This window comes from Mytilus trossulus, chromosome 2 (assembly GCF_036588685.1).
Source record: "Mytilus trossulus isolate FHL-02 chromosome 2, PNRI_Mtr1.1.1.hap1, whole genome shotgun sequence".
Lineage (NCBI taxonomy): Eukaryota > Metazoa > Mollusca > Bivalvia > Mytilida > Mytilidae > Mytilus > Mytilus trossulus.
The window spans coordinates 66,542,580-66,556,108 of record NC_086374.1 but is presented as its reverse complement, the minus strand read 5'-3'; the positions used below and the strand labels follow the sequence as shown (position 1 = coordinate 66,556,108).

At 31.6% G+C, this 13,529-nt stretch overlaps 1 protein-coding gene across 5 annotated transcripts in view; it reads left to right on the top strand.

Annotated features, from left to right (window-relative positions):
- The window catches only part of LOC134707828 (ceramide synthase 5-like), a 39,387-nt gene that overhangs the window by 7,269 nt on the left and 18,589 nt on the right, over nucleotides 1–13,529 (top strand). For 2 of the 5 annotated variants that reach the window (XM_063567901.1, XM_063567900.1), the window contains exon 2: nucleotides 10,938–11,142. In XM_063567901.1, the coding sequence (XP_063423971.1) occupies nucleotides 10,964–11,142 (179 nt within the window). In that variant the 5' untranslated portion in view covers nucleotides 10,938–10,963. The other 3 variants (XM_063567899.1, XM_063567897.1, XM_063567898.1) reach the window with 3 other exon arrangements.

Below are 13,529 nucleotides of genomic sequence, written 5' to 3'. Positions count from 1 at the left end.
CAGTGGTTGATCTAGAAATCCTCATAAGTGGGGGCCCACTGGCTGCCTACGAGGGGGCCGATACCGTAACGCTTCAATGATTACCTATATAATCAACCATATTTTTTTACTGAAAAGGGTGGCCTGGGCTCCCTCCCTATCCCCCTCTGATTGATTGATTGTTGGTTGCTTCATGTCCACAAATCCGCCTCTGAGAAGTTGAAACTTCGATATGAACAGTGCCACAATATATGTTTCTCATGATTTTAAACAATTATTCTATGCCCATTAAGCATATTCCGTAGGGATAGAAACGTTTTTAATTGTTCCAGTGGAAATACTATTACAATATATATTTTCCACTTTAATAGAACTTAAATTTTGAAGAAACTTCTATTTCGTGACAGTTGTGCCATGATAAACAAACAAGAGTGTTGGATATATATTGACATGCAGACATTTAGTTATCAACGTTAACCAAAAAATGTCACGCTGGTAATTTTGCTTGAGTAAACTTGAAAACACGAGACCGTGGCGTCAGAGTGCGATGCAAACATTAAAAAAATACTTTTTAGACTAACATGTTATTATGAATAATTACACCTGATATAATCTGTCAACTTTTTGAAGCGAGATAAATATCAAATGTCTTATTTTAGAATCTAACTGCAAGTTCAGTACAATTAAACAGAATGATATACAATGTTAGGGAGAAGATGTGCGCAAAATACTAGTCCTGAGAAACAAAACTACCGTGCCCAGCAGCCTCAGGAAATTTTACCTTTTCTAGACTCCTATCATCAGTTGAAAATACTCTTCCTAAAACGATATACATCATATATATGTTCATTAAATATAGGTATGATCTATTATCCACCATAGAAAAGTGTTCAAACAATACAACAAGCTATAAATAGGAGAATTTTCCCAATAAATGATACCTTAAATTTCCATTCATTTTTATATAACAACAGGGACAAGTTAGCCTGGGATTTATTACTAACATGGTTAGTTTGTTTATACGTCCTATATAATTTTCTAATCTACACTGGAAATTAAACTTATTCGTATTTCCTGTCTATTTGTATTCAAATCAAAAGCTTTATTTTAATAAAGAGTTAGTACACACATAACAGTATAAAATAAGCTCATCGGTGGTTTAAACCCGACATATATAATCCTCAAAAAGTTAAATACATATTACAGATTTACATGTATATGCATAATACATATGCACAATGCAGATAAACATATACACTTTAAAAAAACATACAAATATCCAAAGATACATGTCATACAACAGTCATTACATGCATTTTAAAGATTTCGTAAGGTGCACGAATCTGATCATGGGTCACATTATGTTACAGAGTATCTGAAAAATAAAAGTCATTCAATCACCAATATTATGGGCTATGTATTTAGCCCAATATCCAAAGTAATTGTTTCCAAATTTATAGAGCTGTAGAAAATCTGTATCTTACTTTTATTTAATGTGAAAAATATTTTTTATGTTCATAACCAGTGTCCTTATTTGTTCAAAATACCGATACCAGGTCAACTTTAGTAGAATAATTGGTGTGTATACTGTTTACAAGAACAACCTTAACACACTATTATCCACTTTGTATTTTTTTTGGCAAACAGTAATAAATAAAATACATAAAATGTTTGGACACCGTTATGAACAGAAATATTGTTCTCAAATCTATCATTATGTTCCCTGTGTGAATAAACAAACATTTCAATCGCTTTATAGGTTAATTTATTGTATAAAACAATACCAAATTATAGCTTAAGGACTAAACAAAAACTTACATTCTATTAATAAAACCATGATTATAGACATTTTTAAAACGTTCATAACAATATTTCAAAACTGTGCTTCCGTCGTTATCATGGTTATGAACAAAAACATTTTCCCAAAATTCAAATGAAAGTCGCAAATTGCTAGCAATTTCAACAACTCCTCTTTTAAAGACAACATAAGATTTCTTGGAAAAACAACTAATTTATCATTTATTACTCAAAATCATATAAAAATAATCAAATAATAATCGTTCATAACAACAGACACAAAATAATGTGTCTTCAAATTATTAACAATGCTGATATCGAAAATTTAATCTTCATGCCAAAAGTTATAAATGTGTAACGTGATAAAATAAAATCAGACATCAAATGTTTTCGAATATGTTTAAAAGAAGCACCAGTAATCCATTTTATTTATTAAAAAACAGATTTACAACATTTGTTCATAACTCCAATACTGTAAGCTAGTGTTAGAGTTATGAACGGCATACTTTACTCTATTTAAAGTTTATTATACATCCTAGATTTACAATTTTGACATTAAAATATTATTTAGACTTAAAGAGGATGTTGTATTTTCGGTTTCAATGTTGAACAAGTTTCATTTCAAGTTTAAATTTTAAAATATGTCTTGTTCAAAACTATGGAAACCATGACCCTTTCCGCCAAGTCGGTATAAAAAACTGAATTTTTCCAAACTGCAAAGACTATAACACTGTTAATTACATTACATTTATTTGATAGTTACTATACTTTTATAAAAAGTTCATTTGACACTGATACTGTTCACAAGAATCTTGAAAATTCATTAAAACTAGCTACTCTTTCTTTTCTTGCGTTCATAACTACGCATTCTATGGACGGACACCAACGTTGTGTAGGTGGTCACATCTCTGTGTGTAGTTACATCAATTTGATAACTATGTCATTACCTTGTGTGTACTGGCATGTTCCATTCCATATTTTGGGGGAGAACATTGAATGGCTAACAACGGATTTATTACGTATTTTTACGTTCATAACAACTGGACACCTCGAAAACCTGATTGACAATGTGGTCAATGATAGTTGTTCTTTTTAGACTACGTGCTTAATTCAACTGCTTGCTCGATAATATTAGATTAACAATGATTTTTTTAGTTGTAGCTCTAATTAAGAATGTGAACATTAAGATAATTTTGACATTTTCTTCCAACGTTTTATTGGACACCGCTGTTATGAACATGATTAGTTTTTTTGACGATATATTCTGACTGAACTAAATGATAGAATATGACTGTAGTGCAAGAAATGGCAATTCATGTGTCAGTTTTATTCATTTTTATAAAGCACTGTTCATTATTCACAAACATGTTTAATACAGAGCCTTCTAAAAATATAAGGTGGTGGAATGTAACATTTCCGGTTCGAAATTTAGACATTTTTTTGGAAAAAATGTTCAAATAAAAAAACATGGAAGAATTATTTCTCCCATCTTTGGTATTATCAGATTCCTTGGTTTCTAATCTTTTTTGCCATATACAGTTATCCAGGTAACAACATATGGAACAAATAGAAATTGACAGATTTTTAGTCACATGTAGTGATGTACCCATGATCAGATTCGTGCACTAAGCTAAAAGCATTAAAAATATAAAGCTTTTTTTTTAGAGGGGGGGGGTCTTTTTTGGAGCGAGTTAATAAAACAATTGGTATTTAGTTCATTTTAATTACAAAGTGCAGAATACAATCAATGTTCTTATGCTAAAAAATGCATGTTGGAGATCACATCAAATATGACAATATTAAAAGAATTAAAACTAAAAATTTCCAGTGTATCCAGAGGCGGATTTAACAGGGGGCCTGGCCCCCCCTTTTGGGAAAAATTTGGTTGCTTATATAGGGAATCACTGACGCATGACTGGAGCAACCCCCTCTTAGGTCAGTCAGTGGGCCCCCACTTATGAAAATTTCTGGATTCGCCAATGGTATCTAGGAAAAGGATGCATACCAATGTATTATGCACGAGGCGGTATAGCGTATCCTATACCATATAAGAGGTGTATCTTAAATTTTTGGTTGTGCCTGGGTGTTTAAAATAAAACAGAATGTCTTGCCAGCTTTACAACATGATTGATTTCCATAATTAAGATAAAGATACATGTACGTATCACATGAACTTAACATTATCATTGATCCATGAAAATGAGGTCAAGGTCGTGGATAAAATTAAACACAAGCAAACTGGCATATACAGTACAGCTGTTCCAAACACAAAATAGAACTGACCTAGTGCCAAAAGTATCTAATATATAAAAGGACCAAATCAAGATAACTAAACGTTGATTGATAAGCCATGAAAATGAGGTAAAGTTAGGGTCTTTTATTAAAGATCAAATGAACCCTACAAGACGGGCATTTACAACTTACAATCCTAATAGGTCTATTGCTTAATGTATCTGGGCTGAAAATATACATAAAAACACGTCAGTTAAGATACATATCAAATCGAAGTACTATAAATAATCGTAGGACATGTAGAAAAGTTTGTCTGTTCGGAAGATGAAGTACAGGTCATGATCAGGAAAAAATGTCCAACAGACATGTAGTCAAAGATCTTGTAATTTGTATATTATACCAAAATAGAATTGTCCAGATTCATATGATATCACTTGTAAAAGGAAAATAATAATGTCATGAAAACGGCTTTTTAAGCAGTTGATGAAAACTGAATATGAGGTCAAGGTGATGTCAAAATTTGTTTTTAGTTTGTTATTAGCTCGGTTTAAGGAGTACAGCTAATGGTGAGTCAATGATTTATTTGTATCTTTTTGTTGCATGATGATATGATCTCATGAATAAACTACCAGCAATTGACTATCTTTTTTAGGTCCGAGTAGTGAAAAGGGGGAGAGGGTATTTTACATTTTCAAAGTTTGTAACAGTCAGTCATCTTTGCTAGCCAAGGTTTACGATCCACTTTCGCTCTCTTATCCAAGAAGAGAGGGAAAGTGGATCGTAACCCTTGGCTAGCGAAGATGCAGTCAGTGGTCTCACCACAATTGAATTAGGAATAAATAAATCTGAATGTAATAAAATAGTAATAACCTGCAGTTCTAAGTTAAAAGAGATATTAACTTAATTAAGCATGATATACTTAAATAAAGTGACCCACAAATGTTAAACTTAACAATGCATTCAACAACAAAAAAATAAATATACATAGTATGCAAAATTGTTTATATTAAATTCATTCACAAATCATGCAATATCATGTGATATATATATATTATCATGAGATACAATGTTGGAAGGTTTAAAACATTTCTTTTTTACTTAGTTTTGAAATTTGTAAAGTTTCAAGTCCTATAATACAATATAAGATTTGGAGTTTGACTTTTGGGTTTGAACATGGACAGTAAAAAAAAACGTTGAGTGTTAAATGTCATCATGATACCAAACTCTAAAGTCTTATATTCATGATATTAGGACTACACTAGAAAAGTTTCATGCACTTTATTTTTTTTTTCATTTTCATTTCATTTAGCAATCCTATATAATGTATTAATTATGAAAGGGAAAAAAAGATCCATTAATGACTCATTAATAACCAGGTCTCGATAAGTCCTCAAAATTTATTTCTTACGACCTTAATAACATGATTTGAAATGAATCAATAATAAAAGTTTAAAAATTAGTTAGGCCTACACGTCAATGGCGGATCCAGACATTTTAAAGGGGGCTCCAACTACAATACTACATGTCCCCATTCAAATGCATTGATCCTTAAAAAAAAGGGGGGTACCTGGAACCCCCTTTGGATCCTCCACTTCACGTGCAAGTCGAAATGTACCACAATCAGCAGACATCGACCATTTGCTCTAAAAACTTGTAGCATAACAGACAATTCGTGGACCTTCACTAGAGCTACGGTTCAACAGCTACCATTGTACAGTCATGACGATGTTGAAAACTACATCCTCATTCGAAGCTCATGGACGCAAAATAGGTCAATAACCCAAAAACCCAAATGACTGTGTGTATGGTTATCTGATTGTGTAGAATGTGATGTAACCATTTAAACCCATTCTTGTATAACAGGTAAATGGAAGAATACCTTTAAATAGCTAGTGGTCAGGATTAGACGTGTAAACAAACATGTCTGATTGTAATTTAGAGCTTTAAACGACGGAGTCCGTGGTATAGATTTACTGTTGTTACCGTTCTATTCGGAACTAACTACTCGAAGGCCTTTACTTTTTACGATGATAATAGGGTGCGGAATTTAGGTCGGTTGAAGCAAGTCATTTCTTTGTTAACTGTTTATCAGTTTATGTAGAGAATATAGTTATCCTGGATAGATTACTCTTCATAAAAGTAAGTAAACAAATAATTTTCATATATATATTTGGTATAGATTAATTTTTGAACCGTGACCTGTGTTCCATGGCGGCTTTATAATGTGAAAGCAAGTGTGACCATTTATTCAATGCATGCCATATTTGATCATATTTGACTGTTTAAAAAAATCACACAAATGACACCGGCATGTGCACATGTACATATTATGTAATAATCGTTTCTCAGTGTAGTGATGAGAAGAGTATGAAGGTTCTCGGGTCTCATAAATTTTATGAAAGTTATATCCGATATTCTTTGGTTTCTTAGCAACACGACGCTTTAGTGTAATCGATTTTTATACTACTTACCTATAAACGAAAGTCTACCTAAATTTTTATACATAATCGATTTAATTTTGATATGTATAAACTAATTCTGTAGTTTATAATTTGACTTTGATATCAATGAAACACTGATTGGAACTGGCACAATATTAAACTACCATTTTTTCAGCACCGATCTGCATGGTTTGTCTACTATGCATTAGAAAAATACTATGGACGATCGTTTTATTGAAAAATTGGGTTCCAGATTGCTACCATGAAATTATTTGTTATGGTTTGATAGCCTAAATCATAGAAGTTCGTGAGAGTCCAATATCCCTAATAACATTTTACCTATCGTATGATTTTAAATAATTACCGTTCAAGGGTTGAAAACCAGGATTTAATGTTCTCCATAGTTCAACATTTGTGTTCAATGATGAACAGGAAAATACTTGTTTTTATTAAACATTATCTCTTATTATTTTACCCTGATCTTTACACCCATGTGCAGGGTCAAGGCAAACATACACGATTTATTTACTACGAAGATATAGTACATTAAATAAACAATCATTGACATGATTGTAAAACGTACACGTCTGTCTAACAAATATGAGCTAGCATGTGATCTGAATTGTGTATGCTATTTTTTGGGGGGAAGATTAACTCTCATCATAATCATCAGCCACTTGCCAGGAACCATGTACATGTAAAACACATGACATTCTTAAATTATAAATGTGACTGGTTAGAAAATAGAACGTGACCACTTTTGAAGACATTGGTACCTATCACACGGGGAAATTCGATTTTAAAGATCTGATAAGGAGATATTTAAATCAGGGACATTCAATATTGAATTACCTTTTTACGTTTTAAATGATAATATAGGAGTACATTTATAAAATGTCATGACATACCTACTTTTTAAACACACATTAGGCAACATTACGTTTATAGCAATTATAATAAAATGACATCTTCTTTTAATCAGCTATTTAGTCACTTGTTACTGCTATTCCCCTACAGACATTTTTTGTGGGCTGACTCAGAATGACCAGGTGAATTCAAATTATTTGTTTCCTTCTACAGTCAGGGCAAAGGATAACTCTTGACTGACTGGAGAGAGACATTGATCTGTGTTTTATGGAAATCATCGTTTTCTTCCGGATTTCACGTTAAACGGAATTCTGTTTTTGATTAGTTTTAGTCCTTTTGATCAAGATTCTACTTAATTTTGGGTGAGTTGCAATCCTGATCAATTACTTTCGTTTTGGGATCACAAAAATCTAAAACATTTCATTCCATATTGATTAGGAATACAATTTCTCTTGTCTGCATAAATTATATTATAACGTCCTATATTATGACCTTGCATGCAGCCAAAGGAATATAGACTGAAACTGGTAAATATAGATGTTGTATTTGAGTGTGTCTATTCAGTTCATAATGGTCAATGAATGGCTCTTTAGATTCGTTCAAATAAATGAAACTGTAAGCCCTTAACAGATCAATTAGGAATTGAAATGGGAATTTCAAATCGTCTTTTACAAAACGTCATAACATTAATTATATTTGTTTTTTATGCATACTCATTAGAAGATTAAAGACACACAATAAGTGTCACTTCAAATAAATAAACTTCATTTATCGTTCTCAAATGGACGTTTTCATTATTTTCGATTTATAAGAGTGGTATTTTCCGTAAAGGAAGTTTATTTTTATTTTTTTTCTCTCACAAAATACAATTTTGAGGAGCATTAGCTAGCCCTCTTTCCTCAGTCCTATTTTGGTCCATTTCTCTCACTGTTCCCATTTCCCGAGCTTTCCCTTCCTCACCCCTCCTACCATTTCGAAATTTGACTATTTTTATTGGTTGTCTGAAACGTCTGCAGTGCAGTGTGTCTCGGACTTTGATCCTCTTTTCCGAGTGTGTGATTATTGATTTGCAGTAAAATTGCATGTAAAAATAGAAATTTGAGGAAGTTGAATTATACATTATACATAATAAACAAAGATGTACTTGTAAATAATATGAGTATATTAGAATCGTAATTTGTAAGTGCTTATAGTCCTAAGTACTACATACTACAAACTTACAGTTTTAAATGACATTGTCTGATTCTGGGACTTTCTATATACTATTAAAGTATTCAAAGTCCTTGCTTTTGTTACAACTCATTTGTACAAATTGAGACAAACTACCTTTCAGAAGGCTCTTACTAATTAAAAGTACCCCCAACAAAGGTATTGTTTTTGTTTTGTATTTATTGTACTCATGACTTGAGAACAGGAAGTGAATGAGACATATATACATGTGGCCATGATGTGGGTCTTTATAGTAATGATCATTGGACCATTGGTAAATGTTAAATGAACCTTTTAAGATAAAGTAACTTATATATATATGGTAAAACAAATTGTTCTGTGTAAAAATTGTAATGATACTTTAAAAATATTATATTATTTTTTTTATTTCTGTATCAATGGGAACCACATTTTCTCTAGATACACCTGTACTTGGAAGCATGACAAAGGAACTCAATTCCAAATACATTTCACAAAAGATTCTGAACTGTTGTCCAAAGCTTCTTTATGAAACAACTGGATATCAAAGGATCTAATTTCAGTTTTGGTAAATTTCCTATTTTTTTAGTTTTTTTTTATCAACTAGATAAATATAAAGTGAGAAAAGCACCAATCAACCATATATTATTGGAAACATTATGACCCAAATGTTGACATGAAAGTTAAGAATGTGATTCCAATTTTGGTAAATTTATGGAATTCTCTCAGAACAATATTGATTAGTACTTACATGTAGAAGTACTTATAAATACAATGACTACTATTATGTTTGCTTAGACTAAGCAAACATATTTTGGGACTTTCATAATTAAATTATTACTCAAATTTTGCCATGGAACAATTTGAAATGATATGGATGGGATTCCAATTTTGGTAAACTTCCTGGATGTCTTTAAGTACTATAAAAAGTTTTCTAGTAAACATATATTTTGGGAATTCTTATGACCAAAACTTTAACATGGAACAATTGAATTTAAAAAAAATATATGATTCAAATTTTGGAAAATTTTCTAGAGAAAGTCTATGAGAACTTTATTTTGGGCAAGCTCCTAGCAACCATGTATTTTTGGAAGCATAATGACCATAATTTTGACATGGAACAATTTAATTTCAAAAAGATGTGATTCTAATTTTGGTAAATTTCCTGGAAGTCTTATAGAACAATAATGATTTGGAAAAGCATCTAGTAAAGAGATATAGTGGGAATTGTTATGAAATAAACTTGAATATGGAAGAATTTAATTGCAAAAGAATGTGAATCTATTTATAATGGTAAATTACATGGAAGTCTCTGACAATGTCTCAGAACAATAATAATTAAGATTGAATAAATCTGTAGTCATGGTAGTTTAAACCATATCTTCAGACATTATGACCACTGCTTTGACATTTAAAACAATGGAATGGCGAAAAGATGTGATTCCAATTTTGGTAAATTTCCTTGAGGTTTCTCCAAGCAATAGTAATTGGGAAATCTAAAACCTAATATATTTTTGAAATATCAAGACTAAAACTCTAGCATGGAACAATTGAATTTCAAAAGGATATGGTTCAGATTTTGGTAAATTTTGTGGAAGTTTCTGTGCAAACATGTTTTATGAGAATCTCTATGACCTTAACTTTGACATTGAACAATTGAATTTTGAAAGGATGTATATATCCCAGTTTTATTAGATCTCATGGAAGTGTCAGACCAAAATTATTTAAAAAAACAGCTATCTCAACTATATATTTTTGGGGACATGGCCAAAACATTGAAAAGCAACAATTGAAATTCAAAAGGATATGAATCCAACTTTGATGAATTACCTTTAAGTCTCTGTAGGCAAAAACATCTATTTCAGGAATTGTATGACCCTGTTGAATCCTTGACAAGGAACGGTTCAAGAAGACCTCTTAACATTTGAGTTTGTGCTATTGTTTAAAAAGATTTATCTAGCACCGTATTGGTTGAATATTCTCCAGGGACTAAACTTAACACTCACTCACTGGGCCAGTCGCCCAATTTCATTATCCTGATCGCCCCCCTGGTGTCTGTAAAATATTTTGGAGTGAAACCCATTTCTACCCTTTCCCCGCGATATGATATCAACGAAAACCTGCTGGTCTTATTAAAGCGTGATAGTAAAATAGAGAGGATTTTTGAAAACCAGTACCCGGTCAGTTCATTTTAATAACCAAAACCAAATCGGACAACGGTGAGTATGTTATCAATACGAAGTCACGATATTGCATATACCTCCTTCTCTCAGCACATGATCTCAACTCCTGTTAAATCATCTACGATTATTTCATTATTTTTTAGTGTTTTCTTCCAAACTGTTCAATAAGTATCGCAATAGGGATGCCTTCCAGTTATTAAAAGTAGTAAAATAATTCAGATGCTTAACCAAATGTGTTATTGTTTTACAGGTTTAGAATAATAACCTGCATTCATCATGGAGACTGTTCGTGAATGGATAGAAACCAGTAGTAGTGGGTTTCTTTTGGACTTTTATAAGCCAGATGAGCTCAGCAAAGAGAACCCAGGTTCCTACTTTCCAAAGACTTCCCATATGTTCTTCCAATCAATTGTGTTTGGCTTATTTCTTATAGTAGTCAGATGGATTTTGGAAAGGTAAATTAATGTTATATGAAATATAGTTTTAGGCTTACCATCAGACAATTTGCAACAATGAATCAGACAGACAATTATATTATAGCTAAGTGATTAATTTGTCATTGTTGATGAATTAAAACAAAAAGGGTATAAAGTGTAAAGAATAATTAAAAAGTAAAGATTCAATCAAATATTTAGGTAACAAAGTAAGAATGGAAAATTATGTTTTAAAGAACTTTTCTTTACTGACTTTAGTTTTAAAAGCCAATTTATCTTTTCTTGACAGTTTAATTTTTAAATATAGCATGTACACATAAAAAAACTCTTGGCAAAACTTGTGTTTTAAATTATTAGATTATTTACTTGTCTTCAGTGGAGAAATATTGTATCACACTAGATGCAGTGGTAGAATCTATATATAACTTTTAAAAACAATTCTGCACTCACCAACTGTTTAAAGTCATATGAAACGAGCAAGTGGTGAAAAATAATGTTTATCCAATTATTGAACCAATGCATGTATACATGTATATCATAAACTTAGTCCTCCGTGCTCGATTTTATCATATATTCATCAATTTTTTTTTCTGTTTGTCTGTTATGATTTAACAAATATGGCTGCTCATTAGATGCAGTGTTTTGAAGCCGAAGTTTACCGATTTTCACCTTATAGTAAACAAATAACAAAAAGCATGGGTATTGAGCACGTGTTTAACATGTACAATTAGATAATTGCTTATTTTAATGACAGATCCATCCGTATTGCGATCACAGGATTTTTACGAGGAGGGTCACGCTCAGGTCACTATGCATACGGAAAATATGTCAGCGAATTGCTTCCGGGAAGCAAGCAATTAAAAATCAGTAAACTTCTTCTAATTGTGGACAAATTAAAGAATTTTCTGCAGAAAAAAGTAATACATAAGTTGTACAATAAAAACTATCCATTTGGTTATAAAAAACATATGCATGATTTTTTTTTCATTTGAGGTTTCATATGACTTTAAATTATGTCACTAAACATGAGGAAGTGTGATTTTCCAGGAACAGGATTCTTAAATATGATTGATAGGTGATATTAAATATCAAAGTTTGTTCTGAAAATTAAGACCAAATTTCTCTCAGCTTATGGTGCAATGAATGCCTCATCACCATAGAAACATATCTGTCAAATATGCTTAAATCTTTATTATGGAGAACATAAATACTGTGAATTATTACTAGCCCTGGTTAATTGTTTGTTTTCACATTACCTGCTTTTTATTTATCTTATTTATATTTGGAGCTTCTGATGCAAAAAAAATAATTCTGCCGAACAGATCAGTAATTTAATGTTGCACTAGTTATGTAAGCTACCAGTAGGAATTTTTTCTTTGGATTAACACATGTTGCATTTACTTGCGAAATATTGGAAATCACATAGAAACACCAGTCAGTCATGATCATGACGGCAGATGGTATTTATTTTCCATTATAAACTGTCACTTTTAACATTTCACTGTTTATATCCTAATGCATCTGATATAATTTTGTTATTAATGACTCGGTAATAATGAATTATTTAGAAACATTTTAAGTAAAAATTATTAATATATATTTATGTGCAATATGAGAAGTAGATCTCTATTCGTCTCTTAATATTAACATTCTATTTCCTGTAGTTCATCATCTTTGCCAGCCAAGAGGAGGGTGCAAGATAATTCAAAAAACCTTGGCTAGCGAAGATGATACATGCAGGACAGGGAAGGATCCAGCCAATTTAAAGTCCAAACCCAGGACAAAGTAGGGGGAGGGAGATTTCATACTATACAATGAAGGTCCCCGTTCAAATGCATCAATTGGCCACAAAATAGGGGGCCTTGATCCACAAGTGCAGGAGATGTAAATATATTTTTCTCTAGAGACCACAAAACAACTTCAATCCTTTATGTCCAGGCATTATTTATTTAAGATCACATTAACTTGATACTTTAAATAGAACACATGTTCATTATGATTAAATATATCACAATTGAGGGTGTGACCCAGATTTCAAGGTTCACTGAACATGAAAATGTGATATTTAATGAGAGCATGATGTCCTATGCACAAGTCAACAGAGTTTGCAAAAAGTGGTGGTCCTAGGGATTTTTCCACCAAAATTTTGCATAGAACTGACACATTTTTAGTATTTTTCAATAGAATCAATAGTGAGAACCAGCAGATTATCTCCAAGGACCACCAGGGAAAAAAAGATTTCGTGAACTCTGCTAGTCAACTATTTACTTAATTGTTTTTTAATGTTAGGTTGCTGTGTCATTGAAGTATACTCAAATTGCCTTTTCTTAATTAATCAAGATATCACTGTAAAATGTATCTCAGCTAGTCACCTATTTATTGTGAGTTGAACGCTTTGAATTTTATGC